The sequence below is a fragment of the Aquarana catesbeiana genome, linkage group LG06 (genome assembly GCF_042186555.1).
Source record: "Aquarana catesbeiana isolate 2022-GZ linkage group LG06, ASM4218655v1, whole genome shotgun sequence".
Taxonomy (NCBI): Eukaryota; Metazoa; Chordata; class Amphibia; order Anura; family Ranidae; genus Aquarana; species Aquarana catesbeiana.
In genome coordinates, this window is record NC_133329.1 from 326949456 (window position 1) to 326968585 (window position 19130).

General features: G+C 40.5%; 1 protein-coding gene across 50 annotated transcripts in view; it reads left to right on the forward strand.

Moving 5' to 3' along the window:
- TTN (titin) overlaps nucleotides 1-19130 on the forward strand; it is a 348879-nt gene that overhangs the window by 290148 nt on the left and 39601 nt on the right. For all 50 annotated transcript variants that reach the window (XM_073633763.1, XM_073633783.1, XM_073633784.1 and 47 more), the window contains one exon: nucleotides 1973-19078. In XM_073633763.1, coding sequence (XP_073489864.1) covers nucleotides 1973-19078 — 17106 coding nt within the window. The remainder of the gene's footprint in view (nucleotides 1-1972; nucleotides 19079-19130) is intronic.

Consider the following 19130-nt stretch of genomic DNA (forward strand, 5'->3'; position numbering starts at 1 on the left):
GAGTAATTTCAAGATTTTTAGAAGTATTTTTCACATTATTTAGTACATGTGTCAAAAATAAATTGTTGTAATACATTATTTGCAAGACAATAACAAAAGTACATGTATCAACAGTTAAAAAATTAAGTTGCACATTCTTTTCAAGTTAAAGCTGAACTGCAGGCAAACAGCTACAGTAAATACACAGCAATCTCACATGAGAGAGCTGTTTTACCCATCAAGGGATTTATATTCATGTCCACTTATTCTTTACATTTACAAAGACAGTTTGAAAACCTAATTTTCCCTACTGAATTTCAACAATACAACCATGTCTGGAAAATGAACGAGAAAAGGCAGACCAATTAGTTCAACTGTCTGTCACTCAATATGGGAAGGTTCACCCAAGGTTTTTTTTAGCAGCAATGTAGCAAAGTCAAAAAAAGAAATACGTATAAAATTCTTTGTTTTGAAATATTCCAATGTCATGTTGCAATTAAAATATGAGCTCTGGCTATAGGATACAGAACATATTCCACAGTACAGCAATGCAAGCACAAATATATACAGCGTTACGTTACAAAATGTTTGACTGTGTATGTTACGTTACATTACATAATGTTTGACACAGTGCAGCCTTTACATCTCTCTTATATGTGCCTTTCCCATATTATAACTGTCTGTCACTCTTCCTTCTCCTCCTTTAAGGCACATGGCCCAATTGATTCGCTCCTTGTTCTGCTTTTATCTCTCTTATGCCCTGTACACACGGTCGGATTTTCCAACGGAAAATGTGTGATAGGACCTTGTTGTCGGAAATTCCGACCATGTGTGGGCTCCATCACACATTTTCCATCGGATTTTCCGACACACAAAGTTTGAGAGCAGGCTATAAAATTTTCCGACAACAAAATCCGTTGTCGGAAATTCCGATCGTGTGTACACAAATCCGACACACAAAGTGCCATGCATGCTCAGAATAAATAAAGAGATGAAAGCTATTGGCTACTGCCCCGTTTATAGTCCCGACGTACGTGTTTTATGTCACCGCGTTCAGAATGATCGGATTTTCCGACAACTTTGTGTGACCGTGTGTATGCAAGACAAGTTTGAGCCAACATCCGTCGGAAGAAATCCTAGGATTTTGTTGTCGGAATGTCGGATCAATGTCCAACCGTGTGTACGGGGCATTAGTCTCTTAGTCTGAGTTATACTTTATAGGTGTTGCTAGAAGCTTATCATGTCAAATTCAGGTACTTACCCTAGTGTCTTAAAAAACATATAATTTATGATTGTTACTGAACAAATAGCCACATAAATTGACATTTTTCATCTGCCTGGGGTTCAGTGCATGAAAAAAAAAAAACATAATTAATGCACATCTGTTTGCAGTTAAAAATGTGATTTTTTTTTTTTTTTTACATGTAGCTTGTAAACCATTGCACCTGGGACCAGCAGATCACGGGTGACATGCAGGACTCCTACAGACTTGTCTGTGTATTTGGCTGCTCGTACCTCATATGGGCAGGCAGATACACACTGACAGGAAGAGAGAATGAACTACCAAAGTGCTCAACAGTGGCATGGTAGTTCATTGAAACAACAAGCCAACAGCTGCAAATGATGTTGGTACTTGTAGTTTCCTATTCACAGAGCACTGTAGGCGCCCTAAGGAGGTGAGGAGAAGAGGCTGCAGCTGTTGGAACATGGTACATGTTCCACCCTAAATACAGGTGGAATATGTCATATGTTCCAAAAGATGAACTTATTCTTAAAAGGCCCTCTCCAGGATAAAGACATCTTGTTTGTCAAAATAAAATAACTGTAAAAGTTTTAATAACAAACATATAGCTACTATATACAAGGATACAAGTAGTTTTGCTTTTTGGAGTGCACATAAAATTTATGAAGAAAGTGAATATTTTTAGTGACTAAAATATTGAGATTTATGTTTTCAGATTATTAATGTTGTGGTTTCTGTTTCTTATTATAGATCCACCAGGTCCACCATCTAATCCAAAAGTCACCGACACAACAAAATCTACTGCCACATTGCACTGGGGCAAACCTCATTATGATGGTGGTCTTGACATAATTGGCTACGTTGTAGAACACCAAAAGGATGGTGAAGAAGAATGGGTGAAAGATACAACAGGGACAGCACTTAGAATCACTGAATTTGTAGTGGCAAACCTCCAGCCTGGGGCAAAATATAAATTCAGAATCCGTGCAATTAATGCTGTAGGAACTGGTGAACCAGCACAAATTGATGATGTTGAAATTAAGGACCGCGAAGAAACTCCAGATTTTGAGCTTGATGCTGAGCTAAGAAGAACTCTTGTTGTTAGAGCTGGACTAAGCATTCGTATTTTTGTACCGATTAAGGGAAGACCCACACCTGAAGTCACATGGATGAAAGGTGATGTCCCACTGAAGATAAGAGCCAACATTGAGAACACAGAGTCATTTTCTCTGTTAATCATTACAGAGTGCAACAGATATGATGCTGGAAAATACACCATGACTCTTGAAAATGCAGCTGGAAAGAAATCTGGCTTTGTCAATGTCAAAGTTTTGGATTCACCAGGACCTCCATCAAACCTTAAAGCAAGAGATATTACAAAAGACAGCATCACCTTGCAGTGGGATATGCCACTCATAGATGGTGGATCACGTATTACAAATTATATAGTTGAAAAACGGGAATCTACAAGAAAAGCTTATTCAACAATAACAACCAACTGCCAGAAGTGCTCTCTAAGAGTTCCAAATTTGGCAGAAGGATGTGAATACTACTTCCGAGTACAGGCAGAGAATGAGTTTGGCATTGGTGAACCTGCTGAAACCGCTGAACCAATAAGAGCATCTGAAGCACCTTCTCCTCCTGAAAGCCTAAACATCATGGACATTACCAAGAACAGTGTAAGCCTTGCATGGCCAAAGTCAGAACATGACGGTGGGAGCAAGATTACAGGTTATGTAATTGAAGCACAGAGGAAAGGTTCTGATCAATGGACACATATTGCAACAGTAAAATCACTGGACTATGTAGTGAAAAACCTAAATGAGAATGAAGAATATGTGTTTCAAGTGATGGCTGTCAACAGTGCAGGAAGAAGTGATCCACGGGAAAGCAGACCAGTAGTTGTCAGAGAACAGCAGATGCTTCCAGAATTCGACTTACGTGGCATTTATCAAAAGACTGTCCTTGCCAAAGCTGGTGATAACATCAAAGTTGAAATCCCAGTTCTTGGGAGACCGAAACCGACTGTAACATGGAAAAAGGGTGATCAGCTTCTTAGAGAAACTCAGAGAGTTAATGTGGAAAGAACAGCAACTGCCACTATCTTAAATATCAATGAATGCATAAGAACCGATGCTGGAAAATACACTTTGGCAGCTAAAAACATTGTTGGAGAAGTAAGTGATATCATTTCTGTCCAGGTACATGATATTCCTGGAATTCCAACAGGACCAATCAAATTTGATGAAATTTCATCTGACTTTATTACTTTGTCCTGGGATCCCCCTGAGAATGATGGTGGTGTTCCAATAAGCAACTACATTGTGGAAATACGAGAAACCAACAGCACATCTTGGACTGAACTGGCCTCTACTGTAATACGCACAACATTTAAAGCAACAAAATTAACAACAGGATTGGAATATCAATTCCGTGTTAAGGCTCAAAACAGATATGGAACTGGCCCAGCTCTCAACTCAGAGTCTGTTGTTGCTGCTTATCCATTTAAGGTCCCTGGACCCCCAGGCACACCTCAAGTTATTGCTGTTACAAAGGATTCAATGACCATCAGCTGGCATGAACCTGTTACTGATGGTGGAAGTCCAATCTTAGGCTACCATATTGAAAGAAAAGAGAGAAACAGCATTCTGTGGCAGACAATCAGCAAGACTCTATTTGTAGGAAATATATATAAATCTTCAGGTCTAACAGATGGTATTGCCTATGAATTCCGTATAATAGCTGAAAACATGGCTGGCAAGAGTAAACCAAGCAAGCCCTCTGAGCCAACATTTGCCTTGGATCCAATTGATCCACCAGGTAAACCAGTTGCCCTGAATATCACTAGACATTCAGTGACTCTACAGTGGACAAAACCAGAATATAATGGAGGCTTTAAGATCACTGGATATACAGTTGAGAAAAGAGATCTTCCTAATGGCCGGTGGCTAAAGGCTAACTTTAGTAACATTCTAGAAACTGAGTTTACTGTTAGTGGGTTAACTGAAAATGCAGAATATGAGTTTAGAATAAATGCAAGAAATGCAGCTGGTGCAGTCAGTCAACCATCTGAACCATCTGATGCAATAACATGCAGAGATGATATAGAAGAGCCAAGAATAATGGTTGATGCCAAGTTCAAAGATGTCATCATTCTTAAGGCTGGCGAGATATTCAGACTTGATGCTGATGTTTCTGGACGTCCCATTCCAACACTGGCATGGACAAAAGAAGGAAAGGACCTTGAGGACACAGCTAAATTAGAAATAAAAATAGCAGATTTTTCCGCTGCTTTGATAAACAAGGACTCTGCAAGAAAAGATGGAGGTGCATACACACTTACCGCTTCTAACCCTGGAGGACTTGCTAAACATATATTTAATGTTAAAGTTCTTGATAGACCAGGTCCTTGTGAAGGTCCATTGGCTGTATCTGAAGTTACTTCTGAAAAATGTGTGCTGTCATGGTTGCCACCATTGGATGATGGAGGTGCCAAAATAGATCACTACATTGTAGAAAAACGTGAAACCAGCAGATTGGCTTGGACAAATGTGGCAACAGATATCCAAGTAACGAAATTCAAGGTTACAAAACTGCTGAAAGGAAATGAATATATTTTCCGTGTTATGGCTGTCAACAAGTATGGAGTTGGAGAAGTTTTGGAGTCAGAACCCACTCTTGCAGTAAATCCATACATACCACCTGATCCACCCAAAACACCAGAAGTAACAACAATCACAAAAGACTCTATGATTGTTTGCTGGGGACATCCAGACTCTGATGGAGGCAGTCCAATTACAAACTATGTGGTTGAACGCCGTGACAAGGCAGGACTCCGCTGGGTTAAGTGCAATAAGAGAATCCTCACTGATTTAAGATACAAAGTGTCAGGGCTCACAGAAGGCCATGAGTATGAATTTAGAGCAATGGCTGAAAATGCAGCTGGAATGAGTAAACCAAGCCCATGCAGTCCATTCTACAAGGCATGTGACACAGTGTTCAAGCCTGGACCTCCTGGAAACCCAAGAGTTCTAGATACAAGCAAATCATCCATTACAATTGCTTGGAACAAACCAGTCTATGATGGGGGTTCAGAAATAACTGGCTACAACGTGGAAATATCTTTACCTGAAGAAGATGAATGGAAAATTGTTACACCACCAGCTGGACTTAAAGCTACTTCCTTTACTATCACAAAACTTAAGGAGAACCAAGAATATAAAATCCAGATATATGCTGTAAACTCAGAAGGAGCTGGTGAGCCTGCCCTTGTTCCAGGATCACCAAAGGCTGAAGAAAGAATGCTTCCACCTGAGATTGAATTGGATGCTGAACTACGCAAAGTCATTAGCATTAGAGCTTGCTGCACTTTACGATTGTTTGTACCAATTAAAGGAAGACCTGCTCCAGAAGTTAGGTGGTCAAGAGAAAATGGTGAGCCCATAGAAAGAGCAACCATTGAATCAACTAGCTCCTATACTCTATTAGTTGTGGAAAATGTAAACAGATTTGACAGCGGAAAGTATATGCTAACAGTAGAAAACAGCTCTGGAAGTAAGTCAGCTTTTGTGAATGTCAGAGTGCTTGATACACCAGGAGCACCACAAGATTTGAAAATAAAGGAAATCACTAAGTCATCTGTTACATTGACATGGGAGACTCCACTTGTTGATGGAGGATCTAAGATTAAGAACTACATTGTAGAGAAACGTGAGTCAACAAGAAAGGCATATTCAACAGTGGCAGCTAACTGTCATAAGACCAGCTGGAAAATTGATAATTTACAAGAAGGTTGTAACTACTACTTTAGAGTCCTTGCAGAAAATGAATATGGAATTGGGTTACCTGTTGAAACCTCAGAATCAGTAAAAGTATCCGAAAGACCACTTCCACCAGGAAAGATTACTGTGGATGATGTAACAAGAAATAGTGTTTCTCTGTCTTGGGAAAAACCAGAACATGACGGTGGAAGCAGAATTGTGGGCTACATTGTAGAGATGCAAAGCAAGGGCAGTGAGAAGTGGGCAACATGTGCAACTGTGAAAACAACAGAAGCCAAGGTAACTGGATTGACACAAGGGGAAGAATACATGTTCCGTGTATCAGCTCAAAATGAAAAAGGAATTAGTGATCCGCGACAGCTTGGAGTACCAGTAGTTGCTAAAGACCTTGTGATTGCACCAGCAATTAAGCTTCTGTTTAATACATTCAGTGTTTTAGCAGGAGAAGACCTTAAAGTTGAAGTTCCATTTGTTGCACGTCCTAAGCCAACAGTTACATGGCACAAAGGTAGTCTACCACTAAAACAGACAACTCGGGTTAATGCAGAAAATACAGAAAGCATATCCTTGCTTACAATTAAAGAGGCATCTAAAGAAGATGTTGGCCAGTATACAGTCAAGCTTGCTAATACTGCAGGAGAGGCCACAGAACAGCTCAGCATAATTGTACTTGACAAGCCAGAATCCCCAACAGGTCCAGTTAAAATTGATGAAGTAACAGCTGACAGCATCAGCATATCTTGGGAGCCTCCCAAATATGATGGTGGAAGTTCAATCAATAATTACATTGTAGAAAAACGTGACACATCAACAACAGTTTGGCAAATTGTGTCTGCTACTGTGGCAAGAACTACTATAAAGGCAGCAAGACTCAAAACAGGAAGTGAATATCAGTTCAGAGTAGCTGCTGAGAACAGATATGGAAAGAGTGGATACTTGGTATCTGAAGCAGTAGTAGCTCAATATCCATACAAATTGCCTGGACCACCTGGAACACCATTTGTAACTGCAGTTACTAAGGACAGCATGGTGGTACAATGGAATGAACCAGTAAATGATGGTGGCAGCAAGATCCTTGGATACCATGTGGAAAGCAAAGAAAGAAACAGTATTCTGTGGGTAAAAATGAACAAAACAATCCTCCTAGACACCAAAATTAAGACAACAAATGTTGAGGAAGGTATTGAATATGAATTTAGAGTTTATGCTGAGAACATTGTTGGAATTGGAAAGCCAAGCAAAGTATCAGAATGCTATGTGGCCCGAGACCCATGTGATCCTCCTGGACGCCCAGAAGCTTTAGTAGTCACAAGAAATTTAGTCACAATTCAGTGGACAAAGCCAGAATATGATGGTGGAAGCAAGATCACAGGTTACATTGTTGAGAAAAAAGAATTACCTGAGGGGCGGTGGATGAAGGCCAGCTTCACAAATGTTATTGAAACTCAGTTTTCAGTTACTGGACTAGTTGAAGATCAAAGATATGAATTCCGTGTAATTGCAAGAAATGCTGCTGGAATTTTTAGTGAACCTTCTGAAAGCACTGGGCCAATTACAGCAAGAGATGAGGTAGAGCCACCCCGTGTGAGCATGGATCCAAAGTACAAGGAACTTATAACAATAAATGCTGGTGAAATATTTAAGATTGAAGCAGATGTCCATGGCAAGCCAATACCATCTGTTCAGTGGTTCAAAGCCGGCGAAGAACTTGTAAACACAGCTCGTCTTGAAATTAAGGGCACTGACTTCTTCACATCTTTAAGTGTAAAAGATGCAATTAGAGTGGACAGTGGTCAGTACATTCTGCTACTAAAGAATGTTGCAGGTGAAAAGTCTGTACCTGTTAATGTTAAAGTTCTTGACAGACCAGGACCTCCTGAAGGACCAATCACTATCTCTGGTGTTACAGCTGAGAAATGCTCATTAGCATGGAAACCTCCACAGCAAGATGGTGGCAGTGATATTGACCACTATATTGTAGAAAGAAGAGAAACTAGTCGCTTAGTATGGACAGTTGTTGATTCAAATGTTCAAACACTTAGCTGCAAAGTAACCAAACTTTTAGAAGGAAATGAATACATTTTCCGTGTCTTAGCTGTAAACAAATATGGTGTTGGTGAACCACTTGAATCTGAACCAGTTCTAGCAAAGAATCCATTTGTTGTTCCACAAGCTCCAAAAGCTCCAGAAGTTACAGCAATTACCAAAGACTCTATGATAGTTGTTTGGGAAAGGCCAGCATTTGATGGTGGAAGTGAAATTGTTGGATATGTTGTTGAAAAACGAGATAAAGAAGGTATACGTTGGGTGAGGTGCAATAAGCGACTTGTCAGTGAATTACGCTTTAGAGTAACTGGTCTAGTTGAATCACATCTTTATGAATTTAGAGTTTCTGCTGAAAATGCTGCTGGTCTCAGTGAGCCAAGTCAACCTTCCATTTACTACAAGGCTTCTGATCCTATTTACAAACCTGGACCTCCAAACAACCCCAAAGCAGTGGATGTTACAAGATCATCTGTTTTCCTTTCATGGGGCAAGCCAATATATGATGGTGGATGTGAAATCCAGAGCTACATTGTAGAGAAATGTGATGTCAGCACAGATGAATGGTCTATGTGCACTCCTGCAACTGGCATCAAGGAGACACGTCTTGAAGTTGACAAACTTTTGGAAAAACATGAATATAAGTTCCGTATATGTGCAGTAAATAAGGCTGGTGTTGGAGAACATGCCGATGTTCCTGCTTCAATTATTGTTGAAGAGAAATTAGAGACTCCAGACCTTGATCTGGATCTAGAACTTAGAAAGGTTGTTAATGTGAGAGCCGGTGGTTCACTAAGACTATTTATTCCTATCAGAGGCCGTCCAGCACCAGAGGTTAAGTGGGCCAAAGTTGATGGAGAAATCAGAGAAACAGCCCAGATTGATGTTACCAGCAGTTTCACCACACTTGTCCTTGATAATGTTAACAGATATGATTCTGGAAAGTACACCCTAACACTAGAAAACAGCAGCGGTACCAAATCTGCCTTTATCAGTGTCAGAGTTATGGACACACCAAGTGCCCCAGTGAACCTTAAGATAAAAGAAATCACCAAGGACTCTGTATCACTCACATGGGAACCACCAGCATTGGATGGTGGTGCTAAAATAAAGAATTACATAATTGAAAAAAGAGAAACAACAAGAAAGGCATATGCTGCTGTTGCTACAAACTGCCACAAGACATCATGGAAAATAGACCAACTTCAAGAAGGTTGCAGCTATTACTTCAGAGTAACAGCCGAGAATGAATATGGAATTGGTGTTCCGGCAGAAATTTCTGAGCCTGTGAAGGTTTCAGAGGTTCCACAGCCTCCAGGAAAAATAACTGTGCTTGATGTGACCAGGAACAGTGTGTCACTGTCATGGGAAAAACCTGAACATGATGGCGGAAGCAAAATCATTCAGTACATTGTAGAAATGCAAGCTAAAGGAAGTGAAAAATGGTCAGACTGTGCTCGTGTCAAATCACTTGAGGCATTGGTAACAAACTTAACGCAAGGAAGTGAATATCTGTTTAGAGTTCTTGCAGTGAATGAGAAAGGAAAGAGTGACCCTAGATCTCTTGCAGTTCCAGTGGTTGCCAAAGATCTAGTGATAGAGCCAGATGTACGACCAGCATTTAGTAATTACAGTGTTCAAGTAGGACAAGACTTGAAGGTCGAAGTGCCTGTTGCTGGAAGACCTAAACCAACAATTGGTTGGACAAAAGATGGTCAGGCTCTCAAACAGACAACTAGAGTTAATGTTACTGATACAGCACACCTGACTGTATTGAATATTAAAGAAACAAACAAAGATGATGCTGGCATGTATGCTATTACAGTATCCAATGTTGTTGGACAGAAGGTAGCATCCATTGAAGTTATAACACTGGACAAGCCTGATCCACCAAGTGGTCCAGTGAAATTCGATGAAGTAAGTGCTGATAGTATTACCTTATCATGGAATCCTCCAGTATACACTGGCGGATGCCAAATTACAAATTACATTGTTGAAAAGAGAGATACAACTACTACAGTTTGGGAGACTGTTTCAGCCACTATTGCTAGAACAACACTTAAAGTATCAAAACTTAAAACAGGCACAGAATACCAATTCAAGATCTTTGCTGAAAACCGCTATGGAAGAAGCTTCGGACTAGAATCTGAAGCTGTTGTAGCTCAATATCCATATAAGGAGCCTGGGCCTCCAGGTACACCATCGGCTGCAGCAATAACAAAAGACAGCATAGCTGTTCAATGGCATGAACCTATTAATGATGGTGGAAGCAGAGTCGTTGGCTACCATCTTGAGCGTAAGGAGAGGAACAGTATTATGTGGACAAAGGTGAATAAAACTATTATCCCTGACACATACTTCAAGACTTCCAATCTTGAGGAAGGCATTGAGTATGAATTTAGGGTATATGCTGAAAACATTGTTGGCATTGGTAAATCAAGCAAAGTTTCAGAGTGCTACTGTGCCCGAGATCCATGTGATCCACCAGGTTGCCCAGAGGCCATAATTGTAACAAGAAATGCAATTACATTAAGCTGGAAGAAACCAGAGTATGATGGTGGCAGTATGATAACAGGCTACATTGTTGAAAAGCGTGATCTTCCTGAAGGACGCTGGATGAAAGCTAGCTTTACAAATGTTATTGAAACACAATTTACAGTAACTGGACTTACGGAAGATGAGAGATATGATTTCAGAGTCATTGCAAGAAATGCTGCCGGATCTATTAGCAAGCCTTCTGATAGCACAGGGCCAATAACTGCCAAGGATGAAGTAGAACCCCCAAGAATTTCAATGGATCCAAAATACAAAGACACAATTGTTGTTAATGCTGGTGACACATTTAAATTAGATGCTGATGTCCACGGTAAACCTATTCCAACAATTCAGTGGTTCAAAGGAGACAAAGAAGTTGAAGATTCAGCTAGGTGCGAAGTTAAGAACACTGATTTCAAAGCACTTATTGTTGTGAAAGATGCTATTAGAGTTGATGGTGGACAATACATTTTACAAGCATCAAATGTTGCAGGAACAAAATCAATTCCTATTCAAGTAAAAGTACTTGATCGCCCTGGACCACCAGAAGGGCCAGTTCATGTTACTGGGGTCACATCTGACAAATGCTCTCTGGCATGGGGTCCTCCTCAACATGATGGTGGTAGTGATATTTCCCACTATGCCATTGAAAAGCGGGAAACAAGCCGCCTTGCTTGGACTGTTGTTGCATCTGATGTAGTAACAACATCTCTTAAAGTAACAAAACTCCTAGAAGGCAATGAATACATCTTCCGTATAATGGCTGTAAATAAATATGGTGTTGGCGAGCCTCTAGAGTCTATACCAGTTTTAATGAAGAATCCATTTGTGCCTCCTGGTTCACCTAAGTCACTTGAAGTAACCAATATTGTAAAGGACTCTATGACCGTTTGTTGGAGCCGACCTGATAATGATGGTGGCAGCGAAATCATAGGCTACATTGTAGAAAAGCGTGACAGAGCAGGCATTAGATGGACCAAGTGCAACAAACGTAGGAATACAGACCTAAGATTCAGAGTCACAGGACTAACAGAAGATCATGAATATGAATTCAGAGTATCTGCTGAAAATGCTGCTGGAGTTGGTGAGCCAAGCCAGCCTACAGCATACTTTAAAGCATGTGACCCTATATTTAAACCCGGACCACCTTCAAATCCACATGTAGTGGATACATCTAAGAATTCTATTTCTGTTGTTTGGGGTAAACCCATTTATGATGGTGGAAGTGAAATCCAAGGCTTTATTGTGGAAATATGCAAAGGAGATGAAGAAGAATGGTCTATGGTCACCCCACAAACAGGTTTACAAGTTACAAAGTATGAGATCACAAAGCTTATGGAACATCAGCCATACCAGATTCGCATTTGTGCTATAAATAAGGCCGGTGTAGGTGAGGCTGCATCAGTACAAGGAACTGTAAAACCAGAAGACAAGCTTGAAGCTCCTGAAATAGACCTTGATTCTGAACTCAGGAAGGGAATACTTGTAAGAGCTGGTGGAAATGTTAGAATTCAAATTCCATTTAGTGGAAGACCTGCTCCAGAAATAAGCTGGTCAAAAGAAGATGGTGAACTAAGTGAGAAGGCACAAATTGAAAGAGGTTTCAACTATACTCAGCTTTCAATTGACAGCTGTGATAGGAATGATGCCGGAAAATATATTCTTAAACTGGAGAACAGCAGTGGCTCCAAATCTGCTTTTGTGACAGTTAAGGTCCTTGATACCCCAGGTGCACCAATAAACCTGCTTGTAAAAGACATAAAGAAAGATTCAGTTATACTAACATGGGAGCCTCCACTCATTGATGGTGGTGCCAAAATAAAGAACTATGTTATTGACAAGCGAGAATCAACCAGAAAAGCTTATGCAAATGTTACAGCCAAATGCAATAAAACAACATACAAAGTTGAAAACCTTACAGAAGGAGCAGTTTATTACTTTAGAGTTATGGCTGAAAATGAATATGGTATTGGTCTACCTGTTGAAACAGTTGATGCAGTAAAGGCCTCTGAAGCACCTTTGCCACCTGGAAAAATTACCCTTACTGACGTTACCCAAAGAAGTGTGTCACTTATCTGGGAGAAGCCTGAGCATGATGGTGGTAGCAGAATTATAGGATATCTAGTGGAATCTCAGCCAAAGGGGGTAGAGAAATGGAGCATTGCAGCTGAAACAAAGACATGTAGTGCTGTTGTTTCTGGATTAAGTTCTGGTCAGGAATATTGTTTCAGAGTTCTTGCTTACAATGAAAAAGGAAAGAGTGATCCAAGGGTTCTTGGCATTCCCGTAATAGCTAAAGACTTAACCATTGAACCAAGCTTTAAATTAATGTTCAATTCTTATAATGTACAAGCTGGAGAAGATCTAAAGATTGACATCCCAGTAATAGGTAGACCAAAACCCACTATTACTTGGGCTAAAGATGGGCAAACGCTAAAACAGACGACTAGAGTTAATGTTGAAGACACTGCTGTATCAACAGTATTGCACATCAAAGAAAGCAACAAAGATGACTTTGGCAAATATACAGTGACAGCAACAAATAGTGCTGGTACAGCAACTGAAAATTTTAGCATTATTGTTCTTGACAAACCTGGCCCACCCAAAGGACCTGTTCGATTTGATGAGATCAGCTCTAACTATGTGATATTTTCATGGGATACTCCAGAATATACAGGTGGTTGTCAGATAAGCAACTACATTGTAGAGAAACGTGATACAACCACCACTACATGGCAAACTGTGTCAGCTACAGTCGCAAGAACAACTATTAAGGTGACAAAACTCACAACAGGTTCTGAGTATCAATTTAGGATCTATGCTGAAAATAGATATGGAAAGAGTTCACCTTTAGATTCTACTGCAGTTGTTGTACAATATCCTTACAAAGAACCAGGACCACCAGGAACTCCATTTGTCACATCAGCTTCTAAGGATCATATGATTGTGCAGTGGAATGAACCTGTAAATGATGGAGGAAGCAAAGTTCTTGGATACCATGTGGAACGCAAGGAGAAAAATAGTATTCTCTGGGCAAAATTGAATAAGACTCTCCTTCAAGACACAAAATTGAAAACAAATGGACTTGAAGAAGGCCTAGAGTATGAATTCAGAGTATTTGCTGAGAACATTGTTGGCATTGGCAAACCTAGCAAAGTGTCTGAGTGTTATGTTGCTCGTGATCCATGTGATCCACCAGGCCGTCCAGAAGCTATTGTGATTACAAGAAGTTATGTCACACTTCACTGGACAAAGCCAGAATATGATGGTGGCAGCAAAATAACAGGTTACATAGTAGAAAAGAAAGAATTACCTGATGGCCGCTGGATGAAAGCTAGCTTCACAAATGTACTGGAAACAGAGTTCACTGCTACTGCACTTACAGAGGATGATAGATATGAATTTAGAGTTATAGCAAGAAATGCTGCTGGTAACTTTAGTGAGCCATCAGAAAGTACTGGACCTATTACTGCCCGAGATGAAATAGATGCACCAAGGGCATCTCTTGATCCAAAATACAAGGATGTGATTGTTGTGAATGCTGGAGACACTTTCATTCTTGAAGCTGATATTCATGGCAAACCAATTCCAGATGTCACCTGGTCCAAAGATGGGAAAGGGCTTGAGGTAACAACTGCACGTTCAGAAATAAAATCTTCACTTCAAAGGACAACATTAAGTGTTAAAGATTGTATTCGTGTGGATGGTGGACAATATGTTCTTAACCTCAGTAATGTAGGTGGAACAAAGTCTATTCCTATTACTGTTAAAGTTCTTGATCGCCCTGGTCCTCCAGAAGGTCCACTAAAGGTCACAGGTGTAACATCAGAAAAATGTTATTTGGCATGGAGCCCACCTTCACAGGATGGTGGTGCAAATATTTCACATTACAACATTGAAAAGAGAGAGACAAGTAGACTTTCTTGGACCCAGGTTGCTTCTGAAGTCCAGGCTTTGAGCCACAAAGTTACAAAACTTCTAGCAGGCAATGAATATATTTTCCGTGTTGTCGCAGTGAACAAGTATGGAATTGGTGAGCCCCTCGAATCTGAACCAGTTCTGGCTCGTAATCCATATAAGCCTCCAAGTGCACCTACAACACCAGAAGTTTCTGCAATCACTAAAGATTCTATGGTAGTAACATGGGGTCGTCCACAAGACAATGGTGGTGCAGAGATAGAAGGGTATATTCTTGAAAAGCGTGACAAAGATGGTGTTAGATGGACAAAGTGCAACAAGAAACGATTAACTGACTTAAGACTTAGAGTAACAGGCTTAACAGATGGACATTTCTATGAATTTAAAGTCTCAGCTGAAAATGCTGCTGGCGTTGGAGAACCAAGTGAACCATCTATTTTCTATCGAGCATGTGATGCCATTTATCCTCCAGGACCTCCGGGAAATCCAAAAGTAACTGACACCTCTAGATCATCTGTATCTCTTGCTTGGAGCAAGCCTGTTTATGATGGTGGTGCACCAGTTTCAGGTTATGTTGTAGAATTCAAAGAAGCAGCAGCCGATGAATGGACTACTGCCACTCCTCCAACAGGACTGCAAGGCAAACAGTTTACAGTAACAAAACTAAAGGAAAATACAGAATACTCCTTCCGTATTTGTGCCATCAACTCAGAGGGAGTGGGAGAACCAGCTTCTGTTCCAGGAACAGTTGTCGCTGCTGACAAATTAGAGCCTCCAGAAATTGAACTTGATGCTGACTTGAGAAAGACTGTTACTGTCCGGGCTGGTGGAAGCCTAAGATTATTTGTCACAATCAAAGGGAGACCTGAACCTGAAGTAAAATGGGAAAAGGCAGATGACAAACTTACAGAGCGAGCACAGATTGAAGTTACCAGCTCATACACAATGTTGGTTATTGACAATGTCAACAGATTTGATAGTGGAAGATACAACTTAACACTAGAAAACAACAGTGGCTCAAAATCTGCATTTGTTAATGTTAGAGTACTTGACTCACCAAGTGCCCCCATAAATCTGACTGTCAAAGAAATCAAAAAGGATTCAGTGACTTTGTCTTGGGAACCACCACTTATTGATGGAGGGTCTAAGATCACAAACTACATTGTTGATAAACGTGAAGCTACCAGAAAAGCTTATGCAACAGTAACAAGTAACTGCACCAAGAATACATTTAAGATTGACCAACTCCAGGAAGGAGGCATATACTATTTCCGTGTTTTGGCTGCCAATGAGCATGGTATTGGTCTGCCTGCAAGTACGACAGACCCAATTAAAGTATCTGAAACTCCCTATCCCCCTGGTAGGGTAACTCTTGTAGATGTAACTCGTAACAGTGCAACTCTTTCATGGGAGAAACCAGAGAGTGATGGAGGTAGCAAAATTACTGCCTATGTTGTAGAAATGCAGACCAAGGGAAGTGAAAAATGGAGCACTTGCACTCAGGTAAAAACACTAGAGACAACAATTACAGGCTTGTCAAGTGGTGAGGAGTATACATTCAGAGTGATTGCTGTAAATGAGAAAGGAAGGAGCGATCCAAGACAACTGGGGGTACCAGTAATAGCCAAGGATATTGAAATCCAACCAACAATTGAGCTGCTATTCAATACTTTTAGTGTAAAAGCTGGGGGTGATCTTAAGATTGAGGTACCAGTCCGAGGAAGACCAGTGCCTAATATAACATGGAAGAAAGATGGGCAAGCTTTAAAACAAACAACTAGAGTAAATATCCAAGTTACAAAGACGTCTACACTCCTCTCTATCAAAGAAGCAACTAAAGATGATGTTGGACAATATGAATTAACTGCTTCAAACAGTGCAGGTTCTGCAACAGCTTCTCTTGGTGTGATTGTGCTTGATAAACCTGGACCACCAGGACCCATACAGATTGACAATGTCAGTGCAGACAGCATCTCATTTTCTTGGAATGCCCCAGAATATGATGGTGGTTGTCATATAAACAACTACATTGTTGAGAAGAGAGACACAACTACTACAGTATGGGAACTAGTATCAGCAACAGTGGCAAGAACATCCATTAAAGTTGGACGCTTGACAACTGGCTCAGAATACCAATTCCGTGTTTGCGCAGAAAACAGATATGGAAAGAGCCATTATGCTGACAGCTCATCAATTGTTGCTCAGTATCCATTCAAACCACCAGGACCTCCAGGAACACCTCGTGTTGCTCATTCAACAAAGGCTTTTATGATTGTTACATGGCAACCCCCTGTAAATGATGGTGGTAGTCAAGTGAATGGATATCATCTGGAGAAAAAAGAAAGAAGCAGCATTCTCTGGGCTAAGGTTAACAAGAGTCTTATATCTGACACACAACTGAAAGTAACAGGTCTTGAAGAAGGTCTGTTATATGAATACCGTGTCTATGCTGAAAACATTGCTGGAATTGGAAAGTGTAGCAAATCGTGTGAACCAGTTCCAGCAAGAGATCCATGCGATCCCCCAGGTCAGCCAGAAGTTACTAATATCACAAGAACATCTGTTTCCCTAGCATGGAAGAAGCCAGAGTATGATGGTGGAGCAAAGATTACAGGATATATTATTGAAAGAAAGGAATTACCCGATGGACGTTGGCTAAAATGCAACTTTACAAACATCCAGGACACGTTCTTTGATGTAACTGCACTAACAGAAGACCAGAGATATGAATTCCGTGTTATTGCAAAGAATGCTGCAGGGCTTTTTAGTGAACCTTCTGAATCCACAGGACCTATTACAGTTAAAGATGATGTAGATGCCCCAAGAATTATGATGGATGTTAAGTTCAGAGATGTTGTTGTTGTCAAGGCAGGGGAAATTCTTAAAATTAATGCTGACATTGCAGGAAGACCTCATCCTGTAGTTTCTTGGACAAAGGATGGCAAAGAAATTGAAGAAAAAGCAAGAGTAGAGATTACCTCAACAGACAATAGTACTGTACTTGTAGTTAAAGACTGCATAAGAAGAGATTCAGGCCAGTATGTCTTAACACTACAAAATGTTGCAGGAACAAGATCCTTAGCAGTAAACTGCAAAGTACTTGATAGACCAGGGCCTTCTGCAGGTCCACTACAAATTGCTGGAGTAACAGCCGAGAAGTGCTCACTTTCCTGGGGACCTCCTCAAGAAAATGGTGGTGCAGAGATCGACTACTATGTTGTTGAAAAACGTGAGACCAGCCGCATTGCCTGGACAGTCTGTGAATCTGAACTTAGAACCACTTCCTGCAAGGTAACAAAACTTCTCAAGGGTAATGAATATGTCTTCAGAGTGATGGCCGTTAACAAGTATGGAGTTGGAGAACCCCTGGAAAGTGAAGCCATTAAGGCATTAGATCCATATACTGTTCCAAATGCACCAAAATCACTGGAGATTACAAGTGTAACAAAAGACGCTATGACACTTTGTTGGGCAAGACCTGAAAGTGATGGTGGTAGCGAAATAGCAGGGTATGTAATTGAGAGACGTGAGAAAAACAGCTTAAGGTGGATGCGTGTGAACAAAAAACCTGTGTATGACCTAAGAGTTAAATCTTCTGGTTTGCGGGAAGGATGTGAATATGAATATCGTGTCTATGCAGAAAATGCTGCTGGTCTCAGTGCCCCAAGTGAATGCTCACCTTTAATTCGTGCAGAAGATCCAGTTTTCCTGCCATCACCACCATCTAAGCCTAAAATTGTAGACTCAACAAGGTCAAGTGTGACAATCAGCTGGGTAAAACCATTGTTTGATGGAGGCTCCCCAGTTACAGGATACACTGTTGAATACAAAAAATCTGATGACACTGAATGGACAACAGCTATAACAAATGTGAGAGGTACTGAATATGCAGTAATTGCACTGACTTCTGGAGCAGAATACTCATTTAGAGTTAGATCTGTCAACAAAGTAGGTCCAAGTGAACCAAGTGAGAGCACAGAGCCACAGATAGTGAAAGACAGAGAAGAAGAACCTGCCTTTGACATTGACACTGAAATGCGTAAAACATTGATTGTCAAAGCAGGTGGATCATTCACCATGACAGTGCCTTACAGAGGTAAACCTGTTCCCAATGTTATGTGGAGCAAACCAGACTCTGATCTACGTGCAAGAGCTACAATTGATACCACAGATACAAGAACCTCACTTTCCATTGAAAAGGCCACAAGGAATGATTCTGGCAAGTACACACTTACACTGCAGAACGTTCTTAACACTGCAACACTTACACTAGTTGTGAAAGTTCTTGATTCTCCTGGACCTCCTTCAAATATTGTTATAAAAGAAGTGACCAAGGAATCTGCTGTCATGTCCTGGGATGTCCCTGAGAATGATGGTGGTGCACCAGTTAAAAATTACCACATTGAAAAACGTGAAGCAAGCAAAAAGGCATGGGTCTCTGTGACAAATAACTGTCATCGCCTTACATACAAAGTCATTGGTTTACAAGAAGGTGGAGTCTACTATTTCAGAATCTCTGGAGAAAATGAATTTGGTGTTGGAGCATCTGCAGAAACCAAGGAAGGCATAAAGATAACAGGTTAGTATTACCTTTGTGATTAAAACTAGATTACTGTAATTTGAAAGCAATG